Below are 22,367 nucleotides of genomic sequence, written 5' to 3' on the forward strand. Positions count from 1 at the left end.
ATCCGTGACTCCCCTATCTTCTACTCCCTCCAGCTTAAAGGCTGCTACACTATTGTTATGGTTAAGTTTTGCAGCTGCTATCACAAGCAACTTAGACAGTTTACGGCTTTCTCTTAAGCTAATCTATTCTTAAAACCAGGAAAATTCTTACATCAAAGTTATATTGTCTCTTAAGCTACACCTACAATCCACTCAGCATGATTACATTTCATTGAATCAGTATACCTTCAGCCTTTCTCCAGTGGTCTGAGCTGTTGCACAGCATTCACTGCCAGCCAGATCAATTAGATTTATGTGGCTCGTAAGCCTACGATCACATTGCTCTTCATCCACAAATTCTACCTAGAGAAAAAGGGAGATGTTTGCATTCAAACCGAAGTAAAAAGCCTGAGGACAAGCAGAAGCATAACAAGCCAATCCTTTTAAGAACATTTTAAGATTGATACTCTCCTTTTACTTTTTGACAGGATATCTTCAAGTACAACCTTAAAGGAGACTAAGTTTGGACTTTTAACTATAGTATCAATTGCTTGTAGTTGAATTGCTTGCAGTACAAGCATGAACTGCACAAACAACAGACTAACAAATCACAGGTTTGGGTCTAAAGTTTGACTATTGTGGCCATCCAATACACACAGAAATCTGTAAACTGTAACTGACTTCAACCAGTGAAGATGAGCTAAGTAGCCAGTGGCAAAGTTTCAGGACTAGCTCTCAAAGAAAATAAATAATCCAGTGTTGAGAATGGTGAGGGAGAGAAAGGAGGAGAAGATTAAGCAATCGGGCCAAAAAATTAAACCAACTAACAACAACAAAAAATCCAAAAATCACTAAGTCAATTGTGAATGGACAAGACTGACAGCCTGTATCCTTCCAAAGAGCTCTACTTCTGTTTTCAAGTTCATCTCAGTAAGTCAGGTTCTCATTTGCACATCAGTAAATCAGATGTGGAGTTGTAGTCACTACATCCTGGAGTGGCACAGGTAAGAGAATTATCCCAAAGCAAGGAAACATTTACTCTGAGCTGAGTTGAAACTGAGCAGAAAGTGCATCTCCTACCATTGTCCCAGCTCATCACTTGCAGGAACTCAGCACAGCTATTTGCCTTGCACAACTTAACTTTCTTAGAAGCTGCATTGGCAGCAGGGTGAAATTAGGTCTGGCTTCAATTTGGATTCCATTTATATCTAAAAACTCACTCAGAAGCTTCAAACTACTCCTAGATCTGCCAGTCTAGGCATATTTATATTGCTCCTACAAATACAGACAAGCACAAAGGCATCAGAATCTACTCAAAAGTATGTAAAATAAATTTCTGTGTAGAAAGTCATGTTAAAATGCCCTGTGCTTTGTTCATCTGAGTATATTCTCACAACAATTTAATAGGCAACATACAAAACTACTTTTTGCTACCCAATTTGAACAGATAAAATACCCAGAAATACCTTGGTTTGTGTCATGACAAGGGTGAAGACAGAATGAGATCTAGAGCTCTTGTCATTCATTACCGTAGCAGCTGTTGCTCTCTGCTTATTTCCTAGTTCAAGCCAACTCTGTAGGAGAGAGAAGTCAGGATGTAAAACCAAAACCTACTGCAGATAGTCAACTGAAGATTAGAATGTTTGCAAATAAAGTTTTTGACACAAATGATGACTCTACAAGGGAGGAATTAAAACTTGAGATAGCCACATGAACACAGCGGCACTTGCCTGCATGCATCTTCTTAGCTCTATTATTTAGTACTAGTCTTCATTATCCTTTTATAAAATCAGCTGAAATACCAACTACCAGGCAGTCTGTAAAGTGTTTTCTTCCCATCCATTGAATTTAGTTTTCAGCAGCGAAGGAAGGAGGAGGAAGGAGCAAGCAGAAGTATTTGTATTCCCTTTTGGTAACCAAATAACTCTTACCTGAATATCAGAGTAAGAACTGACAACATTCCTAAGGTGGGGGGAAAAAGAAAAGTTTGGGTTCAGACTGTTTTCTTTCTACAGTTTTCCCTGCTGCCTGAGTTCTGACATATTTCCCCAGTTACACACAAAATAGAAATATACCAGGAAAGCTCCAATTATCCTAAGACCTCCACACACTTACTTCACTAAAAGAAATACATGAAGTCAAACAAGGCATGAGTATGCATTTTTGTAGAGCTGTATGGGAACAAAATCTTGCCTAATCTACTGGTGAGTACACAACAAGCTTTCACAGGGCCTCAATATAATAATTAGTATACTCTTTCAGGATTACACCACACATCTATTGAGTTAAGACTTACACTGTCAGGCCTTCCACATACGGTCCTAATACTGGATGTTCCCTTACACGAAGCTGGTGAGAATAATTTTGAAAGAAAGATTATTAGGAGCATGATAGCGAGCCCTACCACTCAGGGATATCTACGTCCCTAATATGACCTTTAGCATCAACAAGGCTTAGCATGATTCATATAGAACACTATTTTCAGGAAAATACCTACAACTGAATCTTTCCAGCTGCCTGAGATATCACAGCAGATTGCACCAGGTCATCCCTCACATAGCTAACTGCAAGAACACATACCTTATGTTGGAGAATGTTTCTTATGTAAGTGTACTACATAAATCTATTATTTTTCCAAGTTAAATAATTCAGCTAAAAATCACTGACAAAACTCAGATGAAAGCACTCCAACTATAATTAAGACAGTATAGTCTTTATTTATATATAACTATTCCACATAAATCCCAAGTTAAGTATAAAGGACTTATACTACATTTAATTTTCTGTTGAAATATTTTCTTTATCATAAACTAATACTTGTAATTTACACAAGTGGCCAATATAGAGTTAAATATTTCAAAGTACAGAAAACACTTTTTTTAATAAATCAAACATGATCAGTTTCTTCCCTGCATTTCCTACTTAACACAAATGTCTTAAATCTATGGTTTTACATATCTTAACATATATTAAAAACTAGCTAAACTAGTTTAACTAGTGATTCTTAAATAGTTAATCAGGTCACTTGGGAAACAATCAACAGGGGGGAAAAATAACAACAAAGGAACATCTTGACAGCCTGGCAAAGAATCTGAGAGTATGCATGTTGGTGCTAAGCCCTTATACAACAGTAGTTTTCTGTAGCTGGGCAGTGTAAATACACAGGGGAAACCAAATGGTGAAAAAGTCTCCTTCCACAGTGTTTTTAATGTACATACTATGGGCTGCAATGAGATCTGCAGAGTCAGTGGCAAAGAGACACCACAATTGACAAACTATAGACAGATATTTTCAGAAAGCAAACAGACATTTCAATAGTGCTGAGAACTGATCAAGAACAGATCAAGTACAATTAGGCACATACTCCCCTGCTCCGCTCCAAACACCATTGGAAGCCTCCTGACATTATCATCCTTCCATTTCAGAACTCTATCTAAATTACAAGATTGTAACTCAAATTATATTGCAAAGAAGAGTCTTCATGTACTCTGGAGATTTAGATAAGCAATATTCTAAGAGACATATTATAAAGGCTGATAAGATCATCTTCATTATGCAGATAAGAGTGTTTAGTACCAATTTTGAGGTTCTACTGAAACATTTTGTTTCTGTACCAGAAAGAAAAAACCTTAAGTGCCAAGCATTTTGTTTGAAGTCATAGAGCAAGATATATTTTCTTTTTTACTCAAACCCCATTATTCACAACAATCTAGGGTATTTGGATAACAAAACAATGGTCACTTGTGCATTTTTGTTTATGGAATAGATGCCACTATTTTGAGATTATACATGTACTTGTTTCCATGAGCAACTTACTGGCTGCTTCTTCTGTCCACTGTCAGCTTTAAAGACAAGCAAATCGTGAATTTTCTCATTGTAGACTTCAAAATAGCTCATCTCGAGATGGTACAAAATCTAATAAAATTAATAGAAGAGTTACTAGTGTATGCCACAAAACATCATCATCATCCTTTAGTTTCAAAAAAATTACCCTAAATTAACAGATCCTGCTATTCAGTGTTACAGGATTTTATACTGAAGGGACTTCAAGAAAAGGGATATCCTAAACCATGGATCTGCTCTTGCCAAACATATATTGGAATTCTATCCATAGTTGTTCCCAGCTGACAGCTATCAAACTTTTAAAAAATCATATATATCAACCTTAGAAGTTTTAGTGTTGGGGTTTTAGTGCATGAAAATAGTTTTATTTGCACCTGCAGTAGTCTCATTCCCTTAGGGAATGGGCTTCTACAGTATGATATGTGTTACAGACAAGGGGCGGATTGATGTTGCCAACATCATAGCATGGAATAGAATGACCTAATGGAAAGATAAACCTCAATTCCACCTACAGGAATTTTTAGAAGTACTAAACAACGAGCTTTTCATGAAAGCACATCTCCTACCTCAAAAAAACATCCAGATTTCTTTTCTTTATAAAGTGGAATTTTTAAGGTACAAGAAAGATTGGAACTAAAACATTTAAGTCAGGAAGACAAGATTTGAGATAATTTGCAGGAACAGCATGACTGACTTAGAATGAAAATCTTAGTCTTTAAAGAACCTACCAAGTGGGGGTAGCTGGTGACTTTCTTTGACTTCAGCAAGAATACTGAACTAGAACGCTATTAAAGCATACTTTGCTTTATTATGTGACAACACTGAAAGATAATTTTTTTAATTATTATTTTATATGCCTCCACTGAAAGTATGGAACCCACTAGGATCTTTCAACCTTTCCTTACATAAATCTCATATTTTAAGACATGCTATACAGATGAAAGAACTCTAGTCTAACGACACATCAAAAACAGCACGTTGTATTTCTTTCTTACATTATTTTTGCTATGGAAGCAAACCAAAGCTCATTTTTGGCTATTTAGGAACCCCGTTTCATCAGAGCTACTAGCAGAAATATGATAAGAATCAGCAGAATACCAACATTAATAAATGGATCCACAGTAAGGTATAAGATGGAAGAATGAAACAGTATCAAAACACTGCAATGCATCTGTTTCCTCATAACCCAAGGTAAATAGTATGAGCACACTACCTGCTGCTTGTCCATTTGTGTTATACGAGTGAAGAGATCTTCACAAAGTCTTGGAATTATTCCTTGGTCTTCATCAAATCCCATCATCCTGTAGTAACAAAAATATCTGCTAGTTGTTTTGTAACCCTCTAGAGCTTCAATATTAATTGTACAGCTTTACAGCTCTACAATGCCAATGGTAACAAGCAATAGAAATAAACTTGATCTAAGCTGGTGCTTGCTTGTGCAAAGAGTTGGATAATATGATGTCCAGAGGTCTTTTCCAATTCAGCCATTAAAAAATGGGTTGAAAACTTGGATCAAAAAGCCTAAGGCAGCTGAAGAGTAAGTTGTACTATAAACAGTAAACCTATAGGTGTTTGATACCCTAACATGCATGCATTTTATATTCTCTGCACCCTGCCAGTACAGCAACCCAAGCCTCTCACCACTTCTGGCACAGTTTTTTCCTGTCTAGTTCTGCCACTGCAGAACACCAGTCTACAGGGCTAATTCAGCTTCAGTCTAGACTCACACAGCTGCCCAACACAGCTGTCAGCAGAGGCCTGTTGTGTAGACCTGACCCGAGGAAGCAATTACTGCTATCAATTTCAGCCTTGCTGAAAACAGGCAAGGGTGAAGGCAAGTAATTGTTTACCTGAAGCTGGAGAACACCAAAACAAACTTACGAATAGGATAACAATTGCAATACTGAGCGTATCTTTCTTTTAGGGCAAGGAAACTAAATATTACAAGTAAAAATAGAGCTTTTGTTTTCTTCATTAGACATAGAAAGAGGTCAGTGTCAAGCACAAAAATATTCTACAGCTAAATTAGTCTCATTTCTTATAAATATAGGTTTTAATTATTTTTTTAATATGCAAAACCAGTTAAACACTATTCAGTAACCATGGAGTCTATTCCATATAACCTCTTTTCATGACTTGACATCGTATAACAATTGGCTCACATAGAACTTGAACAATTATTAGAAACTTACGTGTATGATTTTCCAGAACCAGTCTGCCCATAAGCAAAGAGACAAGTGTTATATCCCTCAAAAGCTCTTTCTAGGAATGGCATTGCTAAAGTTTTATAAATTATTGCTTGGCTTGCAAAATTAGGATGACACTTGTCAAAAGACCAGAAGGAGAAGTCATAATTGAAGCTGTAAACTTGGTTTGTGGTAGGATTTTGTACAGTTGTCTCTGTGCCACTCATGGAGATTACAGGAACTGAATTTTCATTTTTCTCTCTGAATGGAAGGAAAGAAAAAAAGTTTAAAACCACAAGATACATGCTTTAAGGTATTCATTTCAGTCAACTGTCTTATAGAAAACAAGTTTGGTAACCACAGCATGTATTACAACCTTATTGGGCCAATGATTAAACAATTGAAAAAATACAAAGCAGGGATGAAGGTGCTAGTAACAGCATCAGAAGTAAGTCCAGGATACAAACCTGTTACTGAAAGGCCGCACACGCACAGCTACAACCACTCTGCTGTTTTCCACTTTGTAAACATCTTCCTCAGTGCTGTTGCTCTCCACTAGAGCTCCTGGGTTCTCGTTTGGTTTTGAACCCACGGGAAGAGAGCTAGAGACACTAGTTTTCTTCTTGGCTACAATTTGGCGACAAGGCATTCGTTTGCTGGAAGCAGAGAGAGACGGCTGATCCCACGAAGCACTGGTCTTTGGTGTAAGCCTAAGCCCTTCTGTTGAACATTTTATCGGCGTCCTGGGTCTTTCCAAGCTGTTATGTTTATTATAGAACAACCTTTGCTTTTCAGGTGGCTTGTTTATATCACCTTTCTTAGTCAGTTGTTCTACTGATATCCTATTAATATATTTTGAGGTAGCTACTTGTGCTGATTTAGGAACTTCTTTTTGCAGTTTTACCTCAGCAGTGCATGTCCTACGTTTCAAGGGTGTGCAGCTATTGCTTTCACGCAGACCATGAAAACAACCTAAGGAATCCTTCCTGTTTGGGTTACACTGTAGCTTCGTGCTTGACTGACCCTCAGCTAACTTAAAGCTTGGTTTAACATCAGGGGCACTGTTACTCGTAACATTGGGTGGATGTGCAGTCTTGCAATTCCTTTGTGCAGCAGAGTAGTTTTCTGTTCCAGGCAAAACATTCAGACTGATTTTACTTTTATCTATGGAGCCAGTCCTCACATGCCTCTGCAGAGTGAGTTTTTTCTCTGTTTGTGTATTATCAGTGCCCTGCGTGGGTTTTGCGTGCAGCTCTTCACTACTGGACACTGATTTTTTGCTTGCTCCAGTTCTCCTCTGGAGTGTTAATCTGCCTTCAGGTTTAAATATGGTTAATGAGTCAGTCCCCTTTTTACAGGCTGAAATCACATAGGTCCTATTTATTTCATCAGTCTTATTCTGTGAACATGAGAGCAAACTACTCTTTTCTTCCTCTGACACCTGTGACTTCAGCTGCTGCTCAGAAACTTTGCAGCTGGTAACAGTATTCTGTGAAGTCTTCTGCAAAGTGGTAGCACCTTGATCCTCAGAGGAACTCCTTGCAGGAATTATGTGAATTGGCATGTTATCGTCCAGCAAATTAACATTAGCTTTTTAGTAAGTACAACACCTTGAGTAAGATGTTACTTCTAGTTGCTGCTTCTTAGGGAACCTGGTGATACAAAGCAGAATTTTTTATGAAGCTCATACCCAGTACAAGTTACACGTGAAGACTTCCCCATACACCAAAACATGTTTGTGGCAGTGAGTGTATGTTCCCAAACTTCAATAACAGTTAGTATCCCGTTTCACCTCAAGCACTTGAAAAAGTAATTCTACATTTGAATGACTGCTTCTGATAAAAGTAGGCTATTTGATTCCATATATTAAATTCTATGATTTGTTTCAGAGAGGAAAATCAAACATCACGAAGAAGCACTAGTTGGTACAAAGAACAATCTATTTGACAACAAAAAAACACTATATGAATTTACTCAGAATGATCTACTACAGTCCCCAAAGAAGGGGGATTCAAGATCATGCGCCCATTTCCTCACAACTATTTATGCTCAGTGTTTCATAATTCACAGACTCTAACAGAACAACAAAGTTATTATAATTTAACAGTAAATCTGGGAACGCAGAAAGCAGACTTTTCCCCCCCAAGATTTTTATACATAAGTCACACTATCAGAATAAAGCATCTTTCTTAACAAGAGATGACAATTACAGTACATACAAACTTTTAGTTCACAACAGGACATAGCAAGAGAAAGCGATACCTAGCTTAGGGGACAAAAGAAAGACCGTTCCAAATCTTTTCTACAAGTAAATATTTAGAAAGCTGTATCCATCCAATCTGTACAGAAAAGCACGCTTCCACTGCTGCACACACATCAGAGATACCAGGTAGCTGCAGGTTTGACACTACAGACATGCCAGCTGCAATCAGTTTGCTAACGGAAGCCAAGGACAAGTCACCTGCCTTCAAGTCTTCACAAATCACATATATCATTAACAAAAAGAGACAATTAAACATAAAGAAGGAAAGCAAAAGTGAGAGGGACAACCACCTAACCAGTACTCCGTTAAAAGTATCTTTTAATGCTGCACTTGTTAGGGCTCTCACAGCGCCCTCAGAATTTACATCGTTACATCCACGCCTACACGTACCCTGACTGCACAAGGCCTTCAACTCATAAATCGTGAGAAAAGTTTCAACAATTTGAAGCCAGAGAGCGCATTTATTGCTCAATCCAGTTTGATACAGGAAGCTACTTACACTACGAGTTATAAAACACGCGTTTTCCGGTTGCAAACCCTGACTTGCTTCAGTGTTTGCTGAGAAGTGTCTCTTCTCCACTCAGCTCTAGATTAACAGGCACAAGGACAGTTCTCCCCTGTCGAAAAGCTCCAGCCCTCCACGAAAACCTAAAGCGAGGGTCAAGACTTGGAAAAGCATCGCAGCTTGAAAGTACTCTTGCTCCTCGTTTTGAATTGATGACAAACCCTAATTAGAGATGAAACGGACGGCGTTTCCACGGTTTAGCAGACCTACCCTCCTCAGGCGAGCCCCCGCAAGACTCTCAACGCAGCCACAGACGTGCTTAAGACCGCCCGGCTGAAGGAGCCTCTCAGCGCCGCCGGGTCACCCAGCGCGGCCACGGACAGACACCGAAGAGAAAGCACCGGCTGCCTCACCGCGCCAGAGGCCTGCGGAGCCCGCCGCCCCGCGCCGCCAGCCCAGCTCCGCGGCTCCCAAAACAATAGCCCACTCCGACCGCGAGCAGCCACAGGCCCCAGAGAAACCCACCCCCCCAGCTCGGGGACAGAGACCCGTCCCTCACCTCTCAGTGGCCCCTCCTCACCCACCGCCCCTGTTCCACTCCAGACGCCGCTCCCGGCTGCTCCGGGTCCCGTTTGAATGCGCCGGGCCCACGGGGATTGGCTCCCGCAAGGACCTACGTCAGAAGGGGCGGCCCCAAGCGCGCCGCAGGGAGGGTGGGCGGGTCGGGGCTCCGTGCTAGGGCAGCCCGCGGCTTCTCTAGCGGGAGGATTGCCTTGGCTCCAGCCAGGCCCCGCTGCCGGCATCCTGCGGCGCGCGGGCAGTAAGCCGGGCGCAGCCGGTAACCCCTCAAAGGCCAGGCACAGCCCCGCCGGCCCGTTAAGGGAGCCGGCCTGCTGAAGGGAGCCCCTCAGCAACGCGCTACGCGGGCACCGAGGCGCGTTCCCACCGCTTCACCCTCAGAAAGGCAGTATGGAAACGAGTGAGGATGGCAGGAGGAGAAAGCTCATCAAGCACGGCTTTACGAAAACTCCCCAAGCACCCAAAGAAGGGTCTGCCGCTGCAGGGGCGGGCGTTTGTACCTCTGTCACCGAGAGCGGGTGAGCGAGTTCCAGGAGCAGAGCCAGCAGAGGGAGGCAAAAAGCAAAGCACGGGGGTGCAGGTTGCGTCTGCCTGACTACAAACTGCTGTCCTCAGGCTGGGGTACACATATAAGGCACAGGGCTATCCGGGACACCGCAGTCTGCCAAAAAGGGAGGATCACAGAATTGTAGGGGGTGGAAGGGACCTCGAGAGATCATCGGGTCCAAGCCCCCTGCCAAAGCAGCTCCCCAGCTCATATTGCACAGACAGGGTCTGAATATCTCCAGAGAAGGAGGCTCCACCACCTCCCTGGGCAGCCTGTCCCAGGGCTCTGTCACCCTCACTGTGAAAAAGAGGATGCAGCACAGGAGGTTGAAAGGTCTGGTGAAACTACTAGCTCAAGCCTCAGTCTAAAAGAAAGAAAAAGGTTTCAGGACCTCTCCCCACCTTCGGGTGGTTAAGCCATACAACACTCTCCTAAAACAGTTTTGGTCTTGTTTCCCCAAAAAACTGAAACAGGATCTAGGGTCAAAGAATGGCAAGAGTTATGCTCCAACGACTAGTAAATACCATCAGTTGGGTATTAACTGCACTGTCTCGTTAAATAAGAACACAAATGTCTTCTTGTAACTTCTGTGATTTACCCTACTTCTGTACAGTAAAGTTATACTAATAATTGAGTGGTTCTGCCATGGTAAAGTGCTTGAGCAGGACTTTTAAATGGTTACAGACAATAAAGCAGAAACTAAGATTATTACAAACAAAACTTGCAGAGATGTATATACATGTTCACAAGAAAGCCCCAGCGAGGATCCTGAGGTCCCAGTGAAAGCTTTTATGTAAACTACCAGGAAGAGGTAGAGGCTTCTTTTTGGAGACCTGTCACCGCTGCTGGTTGTTTGGCATTTTTTTTTCCCCTCCATAAAAATTACCAGAAGAATGTGTTTCATGAAGTCTGAAATGATTATTCAGAAATACTAAACCAAAATAAATCAGTGTCTTCTCAGTTGATGTTGCAAGCAAGGGTAAAGGTTTTGGAAAAAAGGGCGCAGTATTTTTACTACTGTAACCCAAAACCACAGTAGCCTGCATTTCAAAGTGAAGATGAAATAAACATGAGACTCCTTAAAAAAAACAAACAAGCTTCTTTTAAAAAGGCAAGATACAAGGCATCATAATTCTATGTTTATTTTTAATTACACTTTCATTATAGTTACATAAGATAACATATATAAAACCTATTACCTCTGAGAATTATTTTTGTCATGTTTTCTAATAATGTCCATAATATTATCTCCTGTTACAAGACTATTCTGTAATTGTTTAAGTCGCTGCTGTTCCCTCCTCTTCTGGTCATGAAGATACGGGGAATTAAGCAGCTGTGGAGGAAGAATGGTGCCCGTTGGTTTTACTCTTTTCACAACATCCCAGAAGAGCTTCTTGCTGTTGTTATTGATAAAAGTAATTGCAGTTCCACTGTGACCCAACCTCCCCGCTCTTCCAACCTGAAAAAGCAATCCTCACTTTAAGTTATCAGTATTAAATGCATGTCCTTCATTCATCCTTCATTTTCTGTTGCAAATCTAACCTAAGTGACAAAGCCAAATCTCTTCATCTTGTCCTCTAAGCACAAAGTTTTATTAAACTTCCTGAATTCCTGAATGTTGATCTGAAGCTTTAGCTTCAACACATCTAAAATTACCACTGGTTTATAAGACATACCAGAACCCCAGTATTGATGCTGAGATATGTAACATAGCCTTTGGGACCAAACAAAATGTTTTTTAAATGTGGATTCTAACAACACATACATATATCTTCTATCAAGCACAAGACTTAACTTCCAATGTTCTAGTAACAAATTATTTCTCTAAATTACCCAAAGTGCTTGAACAAATTAGAGAAGACTCTACAATAAAGACTCTATTTAGGATGAGGTACTACATTAATATTGATATAGTTCTGAAAGACCTTCCCACTGATTCAAAAGAGGGCTAACTTCCAAGTTCTACCAGTTTACTCAGGGCCCTGTCCTGTGGAGTTCCAAGCGTCTCCAAGCACAAAGGTCCCACCACTCTCTGGGCAGGCTGTTCCACTGCCTGACCACTCTTGCTGTGAAAAACATTTTTCCTTGTTAATCAGGCCAGAATTCCCCTTGCAGCAAGTTGTGACTGTTGGCTCTCATGGTTTCCCTGGGCATCTCTTAAGAGTCTGGCTCGATCTCCTCTGTAACTACACATTACCAAATAGAAGACCTCAATTAAATCTCTACTCCAACCCAGACAAGCCCAGTACCCCATGCCTCTCTTCACATGATGTGTGGCAGTCCCTTGACTTTGGACTCTCCTCAGTTTGACGACTTCACTTGTAGTGATGGTCTCAAAAGTGGACACAGTAATAGTGTGGCATCATAAGTGCCAAAAAGAGGGTAATAATTAGTTGTCTTGCTTTACTAGCCAAACTGGGGTTGGGGTGTGTGTACACATACATAAACACACCCCTTGTCTTTTTAAAGTAAGAAATCCTCAGAAAAAAAATAAAAATCAAAGAACGTAACAGAGTAGGAAGAGGAATGAAAAGAAAGTTTGTGACTGGTTTCCTGATTGTATTACATGCATATCCCACACTGCAGAGAGCTGCAGCAGGAAGAGGGGTATTTGGCCTTTCTGGAAGAACACAGTAAACTTTCTTGCTATCGACACAAAGTGATACAACAGTGCAAAACAAATAATAATAATAATGCAAATATAATGGGTATAAGAATGCTCTTCCAGCTTTTTGTAATTTATATATGAGATACAAAAACAGTGTTAGAGATTTTAGTAATTTACAGAAGTGACTTATGGAAGAGATTCTTGGCACCTTTCTTTCCTACAAAAACAATACTCTGAAGAGGAAAATAATATTTATGTTTACATTTAAATTCCTATAGGCAGATATCATATTTTGACATACTTTTTAAATAATGCTTTAGCAATCATTTACCTGATGTACATATTCATCCATACTTGAAGGCATATCGAAATTTACTACCAGTTTGACATTGACAAGGTCCAGCCCTCGTCCAAGGACTCCAGTACTTACTATAACTTCGTACTTCTCTTGAAGTAATCCCTGGCAAGGAAGGAATGAGCAAAAATTATTTCTTTTCTCCTTATTTATACTTTTTAAATCTCCAAAAATAAGCTTTAACAACCAATCAGATTATTCTATTGCAGAAGGGAGAATGGCTCCTTCATATTCTTGATTTAAATAGGAATATAACACTCACAACTAATTAAAGAGATATCAAACCCACCATTTTAATAATAAACATTTTAAAAGTTAAAGGCATACTTAAACACCTATTTCAAAAGCAAATAAATAATAGAGAGAATTTCCTAGATTATCTGCACTTAAATGGCATTATTTACCACAGTTTGGTTTGGTCCAATCTGTATGTCCTTTCCCCCAGCTATACTCCAGGTTTTACTGCAGGAAAGCAGTAAATTATGAATTAACTCGTTCAAAATTAAGCCACCTTTAGAGAAACTGTCCATTTTAAATCTTACCAAAACACCTATAACTTCAGAAGGCACAAACCTGCAGTATGTCTGTTCTTTCCACCTGAGACTTTTCAGAATGCATAGCTGTGCATTGCAATCCTGTAATCTTATGAACAGCATCGCTCAACAGATCTGCTCCTAGCTTACAGTCCACAAACACCAACACTGGAGGCTTGAAAAGCTTCTTATCCTGCAAAATGAAACAGTTTATATAAGAAAGTATTAACAGCTGCTTGCATGCTTTTTTTTTAGAATTCAGAAGCTTTCTTCTGTATTTCTGTAAAGATGACATAATTCTGCATTTAAATTCTGAGGTTCAGTTAAAAATTCCTACATACTTCTTGTATAACCTCATCCAAGACTCCCAAATTCTCCCCCCAAAGTACTCTTATATAAAAGATACATTTATTATTTATATAAAGAAAATTCAAGAAAGAACCGTATTTGCTTTCTTGATGGTTTCTTTACTGACTTTTCAAATGATTAGCAGGCACTCCCAGGCCATAAAGCCACTACAACAGTTTAAGAAAGTCCTGTTCTTTTACCATTCACAGATAACCAGGTACAAATCTTCAAGATGCCATACTGCAAATCCCAAGAAAATGATCAAAAATATATTTTATACTTGGACCCCATCATAGGCACCTAGTTTGCTGCTGCACAGAGGGGGTGTGAGTAACAGTGGTTGAATAATCCCTGAAATTGCCACTGAAGCTCCTACACTGCGGAATGACTGATCAGTGCAGCTGTATGCTTACCCTCACCCCTCACCTCTTTACTACACACAGATTAAAATTAAAGCTAAGAACCCGACAAAGATGTGTGAAGACATGAAGGACTGTATAAGTTGTTCCTATGAGAAAAGTACTGCACTTACATTTAATATTTCAAACAGCTTTTTCTTTTTAGATGGTTCTTCTACCCACAAGATAATCTGTCGAACATTAGAACATGGCACATTCTTTTCTCCAATTGTTATTCTTACGAAATTGTGCAAAAGCTGATTTGCTAAGTGTTCAATGCCTACTGGAATTGTGGCTGACACCAGTACGGTTTGATGATCGTGAGAGATGTCTTCCAAAATATCCAACACTTGCTGCTGGAAACCCATTTTTAACATGGTATCCACCTAAGTGAAAAATATTAGATTTTTATCGAACAGCAGAACCCTGAACTTGAATTGACATAACAACCATCATGTGCACACAATAATCCAAATACAGGAGTGTTTTCAGTCAGGAGAAAAGCTAAGTGAGAAAATTAAAAACAAATGGTTCACAGTGGTCTAGCAGTATTATCCTGACAGGTATCTAAGTCTTTACAGCCAACAGAATATGCATTGTTCAAACACATACTGAATTTTGTTAAAAATTACTTAACATATTTTATCTTTATAATGAACACTCTGTATGTTTATTCAGTTTGACTAGGCACCCACGCTGGCTCTTCAAGGACCTCTGTATAGGGAAGATAATGAAAAACTTACTTCATCCACCACTACAATTTTTATGCCATGCAGTTGAACAGAACTTTGCTTTAAAATCTCAAGAAGTCTCCCAGGTGTTGCTATTATAACCTAACCAGAAAAAAAAACAAAAAAAAAAGAAAAAAAAAAAGAAAAAAACAGGAGTTAGAAATTCCTTGAAAAGACAGATGACTGTCCTAGGAAAACTGTAAAGAAATTACTGAAAAGGGCACTAATCAGTGAAATTACTTAACGTTCAATTGAGTATTAAGACTTTCAAAAATAACTTAATAAATTATGAAGCCTCAAAAGGAAATGAGCCTTTTAGAACTCTATTGGAAGCATCTAAATACAAGCAATGTAATCTGCATTAAAACTGGACTATTTGCTGTAAATTACAGCTCCTTGCCTAATAAAACAGGATTATTTCACACTCTGACAGAAGCAATATCACACACGACACTTTCAAAATCAAAAAGAGCTCTTATGTTTAGTCAAAAAGTTCACAAAATATATTACTACATACTTTTTAAGAGCTAACAATTATTTTAGGAGCTTAGATTTCAGAAAAGCACGTCTTTGTATGTCCATACATGTCAACAGTAACGTTTTCCTTTCCTGTGAATGTCATCAAAACATAACACTCCACAGGATCTTTCCATGCTATAGTCCTTACCTTAACGCTTTGCTTGAGCCGGTGAAGCTGTGGTGGCAGTGGCAAACCTCCTACCAGGAGAACTGTTCTCATGTTTGGTAAACCAGCCATCAGTTCTTTAGCTTGTCTCTCTATCTGAATTGCTAACTCTCTTGTTGGTGCCAAAATAAGGGCAGATGGAGTTTCTGTCTAGAAAGAGAGGGAAGAAATCTACTGAACATGGAATTGCCTTATTATTTAGATAAAAAACTTTCAAGTTAAAATTTGCCAATACTGAAGTACGTAGCACAGATTCTGCAAGCACATATAACACTGCTGACATCCTTTCTGTCTGAAGAGCTAAGGTAAACATGGATTATACCTTAACAATGAAGGCAAAGGAAGTCTATCCCTCAATTACTCTACTTTTGAAAACAAAAAGATAAATGCATGTTTAAGTATACTGTTAAAATAGCATCCTTATAAAAAAAAAGGCCCAGAAAGCTAACAGTCTTGATTTTTTGTTGTTCCTTATATAAGCATTTTCAATAAAATTATTCACCTGATAACTTCTGCAACCCAGAAAACACAAAATTAGAGTTAGCGATTCCTCTGAGATTAATTTAGATTCCTAACTCCAGTTAACACACACAAACAATGTAAAAAGAACATAAGGTATAACAGGAGGGAAAAATAAAAAAGGCAGAATAATGGTGTAGCTCCAAGAGGCATTATTTCAGAAATACTGATTACCTTTTCAGCAAATACACAAAGCTCTCTCGTATACAAATACTACAATCACAAATGCCCTAAACAGTTTTTCTGAAAGGTAGGTATGTGTTCTGGTCTTCAGCTGGGATATTTACAACTGATCAACAGGCAGAGGTTGTTCCTTTCCCACTGCATCAAAGGAACTACACAGGTAAACACTTGTGTTAAGAAAGGCTTTTTGAGCTGTTTTCAACTGTGCAACAGTGTTTAAGTGAACAACTTAACATGAAAGAAAAAGTGTTTGTGAAGAAGCCAAAACCAAAAATATCTCATAACCAGATTAACCTTATGCTCTTGACACCTCATTTCTTTTCCATGTTGAAAATGAAAACAATTTTAAACAGTAAAATAAAATTATTTCTTGACATATACATTAACTTGTAAAGTACCCTGATGATGAAGGAGGAGAAATTAAGCATTATTCACTAAGGCTCCAATTTTGTCTTGCAGGTTGTCGTGGTTTTGCCCCAGCTGAGAGCTGAGCACCATTCAGTCACTTGTTCTTTAAAAGGAAAAAAGGGGGGGGAGTGTGTGGAAGGGAAGGGAAAGGGAAAAAAGAACCCCAAAACCAAATCCCCGCGGGTTGGGCTAAGGGTAGTTTCCTAGAATAGCAGAAAGATAGATATAACAGTGATAACAGGACTTTAGGGCACAAAATATATGAAGTTGTTCATACAGGATGCAGTTTCCCACCGAACCCACAACTCAGGCCGTGCAGCCCAGAGCCGTCCCGGAACCCGACTGTCCCCAAAAACCGCGCGTCCTGGAGCCGCCCGCTCCTCCCCTCACCAGCCCCCTTTATACTGAGCATGATGTAACTGGCATGGAACACCCCCTTTGGCCAGCTCGAGTCACCTGTCCTGGCTGTGTCCCCTCCCTTCTTGTTAGCAGGGAAATATGAACAGCTGGAAAAGTCCCTGATTGCTTGGCAGTAATTAGGAACATCGGGGTGGTATCAGCACTGCTCCCATCCTGACTCCCAAACACGGCATTCTATCGCTATTAGAAAAGAAATTAACTCCAGCCTAACTGAAACCAGGACATTGATTATTAGACAGAGAAAATACTGGAGTGTATTTACATGTTCCTACATGCTCCTATATGTTCCCATATAATGCTTCCATTCTTAAAACTAATGCTACAGTACTCTGAAGATTAAAAGTTACCTAATGTTTAAATTATTCCTTTGCAAAAAATTACACATACAAACCTCTGTGTATGCATGTATATATGCATATGTCTGTGCATATATATACACACACACACACAAAGGCATCTAAATAGTTCAAAACAACTGGAACCAGGTCCAGGATTTCCAAATATATTCTTACACTTGTCTCTCTGAATAAAGCCACTAAAAAAGCAATACTGAACCACACACAAGGTCCAGAAGATTATCTGCCATTACTTCTCATCACATATTCAAGTCCTCACAACGTAAAAGTTTCTTAACAACTACTTTACACGGTGCCTGGAATGATTTTGACTTTTTATGTTAGGTCATTTTGTAAAGTTACCACGGAATTTAGTTACCTTTCTTAACAAGGAAAAACTGCGTATTAATCTTTACCACCCAAAGGGAAAAAACACTCATTGTTAACCCCCTCCCTCAAAAAAAAAACCCAACCACAGCACAGACACTCCCCTAAGAACCAATGCTGCATCAATCAAAAGTAAAATACATCATCAAAGGTTGTAAACCTCCTTCAATTCAATTCCCAATGGAACTGAGAATCTAAGAGACAAAGCTGCCAAGCACTTTCTTTAAACACACAAAGTTTCATTACCTCTTTCAAGACTCTCATAATAACTGGGAGTAGGAAGGCTGCTGTTTTTCCAGAGCCGGTGTCTGCACTAGCCACAATATCCCTCCCTAACAGTCCAACAGGGATCATTTGCATTTGGATGGGAGTTGGTACTTCATAGCCAGAACTCTTCAAATTATGGTTCAAAGTTTCAGGAAAACCACAGTGTTCAAACTCTACTATAGGTCTCGGAACTTGGTGGCCCTGGACAGCAATACCTAGTTGCTGTTTAAGGTTCTCAATCTGCTCATCTTGCAAACCTAAAATAAAGGAATGATCTCTGTAGGAATAAGGTGTATCAGGCAGGTGTGTTTCTGCTTGAGAGTCTTTCGTGAGTTGACTGGATTTTAGCTTTTTTTCCTTTTCTTGAAACTGTAAAAGGTGTTTGGCTTTACATTCCAAGCTACAAACATCTTCATCTGTTTTATCACAGATATACTCTCCATAACGACCACACACAACACACACAGGTTCTCCAGGTTCTGCCCAACGCTGGGATTTGCTGAAGGATTTTATGGGTTCTTCAGAAGGGATGTCTTCATCAGTATTTTGGGTGTCCGTTCCCAAAGTTGTATTAGCAATGCCCAGATCTTCAACTACAGGTTCTGCACCTTCTTGTACAACTTCATTCAAACTGCATCTTGAAGCAGAAGTTTCTGTTCTAACTGACTTACAGTCTTGGAACTCGGTGGTCTCCTCCAGCAAAGATTCTCCAGAAGACAACTTACTTTTCTTAGCTGTACAACTTTCGTCGTCATCAGCAGTCCTCTTGACTTTAACAGATCTTGGTAAAAACATGCTTCAGTACACTAGAAAGAAAATTGTTACAGCTGTTAGAAACTACTACAACCAAGAAAGGTACTTTTTACTGTTACCACACAAAAAAAACCAATCCCCCACAACCCTAAAGCACAGGAAAGATTTGCAAACCTAGAAACCAACTTTTAACCCTTGAAAAAATCCAGAAATTGCCTTGTATAAAAATAATCTTGGTCTAAATGTTGATGCAATGTAAAGCAGTGCTTCAAATTAACAGTGGAAGCACGAAACAGTACAAAGAGATCCATCCACCCACTGTTAGTTTTCCATGTTAAATGTTTGTAATTGAATAAAACCTTTCAATTTCATTATCTGTTGGGAAATTTATCCATTTTGAGAATCAGTCATATTTAAATCTTTTGACAACTTAGTTGTTTCTACGATGACATACAGAAACAAAAAACAGCAAAAAAAACCCCAAAACCAAGCAAACAAAAAACCACCACCAAACTATCATTGATTTTGAAAACAATGTGAAATTTAGTACAGGACCCATCCAAGACTACTCTTCTTGTTGTCCTTTTCAAGGGTCACCCAAATTTAAAGAGACTGTAAACTTTGAGGTCCATTTACAGCTCAGCACTCAAAGAAAATGAAAGGACCTATATGATTAATCTGCCAAGTCTCTACTGTAAAACAAGGTTGCCAAATTAAGTGTCCATAGATAACCATAACTTTGATATTCTGAAGCTTTCAGTAGTTGACTCGCAAAGCATCGTTACGTCCTTACCAATCGTTTGGTGTGGTACAACTGATAAACAAAGCACACCAAATACCATAAGCTTATTCTGAATTAATGGCACTGTGCATACCTATTTGTACACCAGCTTTCTAAAAAAAAAAACCACCTGACTACCTCTGTGTTTACAGGAAGGCTTTTTCTCTGTGTAACTCAAAGCAACTCCGAGCGATGAAGCACAGGCAGGGAGCTCACCGGTCAGATGAGCTCCGCCGACCAAAACCTGCAGGTAGAACACGGGCAGCCGCCCCGAGGGGCCTGTTCCCCCTCGCTGCTGGACCAGCAGCCAGACCTCTCCACTTCTTTCGCACCTACCGAGATCTCCCCACAACCAACTCGGTAACCTTTCAGGCGACGGGCGCAAACCGTGCTCATGGAGCGCCCAGCTGATGAAGAAGACGACACCCCTAATGGGCTCCTCCGGAGTCGGTGGGGGAAGTCCCCTAACCGCGGGATTCCCGGGCAGCGTAGCACAGCACCCTCTCCTCTCCCCTGCCTGCCTCAGCCGCGCTCTCCGGCAGCTTCCACACACACCGCGGAAGAAGACGGCGCTGGGCCGTTTCTATCCTCCGGCCTCTCCCGCACCACCGCTGCGAGGCGGAGCCCGGCCCTCATCACCACCTCCTCCCCCTCGCTGGGACGCCGCCTCACGTACCGCTATCGACCGTCCGTCGGCCCCACCGCCGCCTCTCCTCACAAAATGGCGGCCATCCCACCGGGGCAGCGCCAGGAGAGCCGCCGGCGGAAGCAGAGAGCCGCCGCAGCGCGCCGGGCACGGGGCGAGCCAGAGGGAAGCGAGGAGCGGGGCGGGGGCTCCTGCCGCACGGACAGGGGCGGTGCGGCACTGTCGGTCCTCACCGGCTGCCGCCCGCAGCCTTACACGGGGAGCGAGGCGGACAGGGCCGGGCGGCCGGGCTGTGGAGGGCTGTCCCGGCCAGTGGCGGCCCGGCCTGCGCACTCGGCCTGCGAGGGGAAAGCCGCGTCTCCGGGAGATGTCGCCACTGAGTTCAGTTTCGGTTTTGGGGGATTGCACGCCCGGCTGCCCCCGCCCCCTCCGCTTTTAGGTCTGGGGGCTGGGCTCGCCCCGCACTCGCCTCCCGCAGCCGTAGCATCTGTCACCTCAGACGGGAAACACACAGGTATTGGCACACACGAGAAAAACACGCTATTACTGCAAATGATGGAGGCCTAAGGTATGACGGATAAATGGCCAGCATATGACCCACTTAAAACAGCGCGATGAGCGCGCTGTTCACTGCAACTTAAGCCATGATTTTCAGTAAGCACGCATACCTTCCTTACACGACATCCTAACACATGGGAACAGCGCAATCTGTCACATCTCACCGCGGAGCAGAACGAGCTTTCCGACTTGACTTCAAGCCGCGCTCTGCAGGCCAGCCGTGGTGAGCCACTGTGCCTGGCGCAGGGGCACTGGCACCAGTTCACGGCAGGGAGTACTAAGGTTTGAACATAGAGCCACTGAGAAGATTTTAGCTGCTTGGCCACTGCAAACGGGGTGGTCACTGCTACTCCCTGTCTTGCCAAGGACTTGCATCAGCAGAAGGAGGTGAATCAACCTATCCCAGGCACTCCCGTGCAACCCCAGGACACTGAGGGGGTGTTACTGCGTCCACAGCCATTTGCCCGAGGTCCTGGGTTTGAGCCCAAGCAGGAAAACCAGAGTATTCACAAAGTCAAAGCACACCCTATAGCTACAAATAATCTGGTGAACCTTTCTGCGAGCTGTCTGTGTTGGTGTACTCCCAGACACTCCAGAGAGTCCAAAACAGATTGTACTTAAACTCTCTCCTCATCCACCATTAATCCCATTAGTCTGAAAGCATTCGGATTGATAGGGAGCTCCATTGTGTTTCTGGCTCACCACTTCTGTTGGTGACCAACAGCACCACCTCCTGCCAGAAGGGAGAATCCATAAATACCAGCAGCCCCTTTGGAAACACTGTTTACTAGCAGCCCAGAGGAATAGTCAGAGGAGCGGGTGGGAATGGGATTGAAGACACAGGGAGCCACAAAGCTAAGGGCTTTCAAGCAGCTGACTACAACATTCTATAACATTCAAGTCAGTCACACTTGAAACATAGTCTGCCTTAAAGTATGCTGGACTTGTCTGTGGTAGATGGCACTCACTTTGTCTTGCTGCTATGGTAAAGAGTAGGGTTCAGTCTGTGTGGGTTTTTAGAGAACTGTTGCAATTGGAATCACCTTTTGAGTTTCTGGAAAGATTAGGTGGGCATTTCTAGGTCAAAAACTGTCAGTCACCTTTCTCCCACACTCCATACATTCCTCATTCTCTGTGAGAATCTTCACCTTCCTTTGAAGGAGCCTCTGTCGTTCCCCTTTGTTTGCACTGACTTTCATTTTTTCATTTTCCCTCCTGGAGAGCTTCTAACATAGGATAATTTCCTTTTCTTACTTCCATTTTTACAAGGTCATTTCCTGGAATTCAAAACATCTTCTACTCAATAAAGACTGGTATTTCAACAGCATTCAATCTGACACAAGATGCATCATGGTCTGCATAAAGTCCACATACCAAAATGCAAATAGCCCATGTGTATCTGCTATTCTATTTTTTGCTAACAGTAGATGCAACAAAATACTAATCTAATGGAAACAACTGAAGCTAAAGAAATTTACCTTTTCATTATGGTAAGAACACTGTGTTGAAAGCTATCATTTGGCCTTACATTCAACAAGTGCCTGCACACT

The 22,367-nt window shown here is 41.1% G+C and overlaps 2 protein-coding genes across 2 annotated transcripts in view; both read right to left on the reverse strand.

The window, feature by feature from the left end:
- KIF14 (kinesin family member 14) overlaps positions 1 to 7,572 on the reverse strand; it is a gene marked incomplete at both ends in the record, with an annotated part of 66,430 nt that extends 58,858 nt beyond the window's left edge. Inside the window, 8 exons of the mRNA XM_084266313.1 lie at positions 226 to 342; positions 1,446 to 1,553; positions 1,911 to 1,941; positions 2,276 to 2,328; positions 3,796 to 3,894; positions 5,036 to 5,123; positions 6,015 to 6,269; positions 6,476 to 7,572. Of these exons, the coding sequence (XP_084122439.1) occupies positions 226 to 342; positions 1,446 to 1,553; positions 1,911 to 1,941; positions 2,276 to 2,328; positions 3,796 to 3,894; positions 5,036 to 5,123; positions 6,015 to 6,269; positions 6,476 to 7,572 (1,848 nt within the window). The remainder of the gene's footprint in view (positions 1 to 225; positions 343 to 1,445; positions 1,554 to 1,910; positions 1,942 to 2,275; positions 2,329 to 3,795; positions 3,895 to 5,035; positions 5,124 to 6,014; positions 6,270 to 6,475) is intronic.
- A 3,458-nt stretch (positions 7,573 to 11,030) lies between these two features.
- On the reverse strand, positions 11,031 to 20,315 carry DDX59 (DEAD-box helicase 59). Its single transcript, XM_084266128.1, has 8 exons — positions 20,290 to 20,315; positions 18,059 to 18,885; positions 15,543 to 15,710; positions 14,888 to 14,977; positions 14,279 to 14,530; positions 13,439 to 13,591; positions 12,842 to 12,970; positions 11,031 to 11,361 (listed from the first exon to the last, which is right to left on the reverse strand). Exons 2-8 carry the CDS (start codon positions 18,872 to 18,874, stop codon positions 11,098 to 11,100), a joined length of 1,872 nt encoding a protein of 623 aa, XP_084122254.1. The 5' UTR covers positions 18,875 to 18,885; positions 20,290 to 20,315; the 3' UTR covers positions 11,031 to 11,097.
- Between the last annotated feature and the right edge of the window lie 2,052 nt (positions 20,316 to 22,367).

Source organism: Gallinula chloropus, assembly GCF_964237585.1.
Source record: "Gallinula chloropus genome assembly, chromosome: 6".
Lineage (NCBI taxonomy): Eukaryota > Metazoa > Chordata > Aves > Gruiformes > Rallidae > Gallinula > Gallinula chloropus.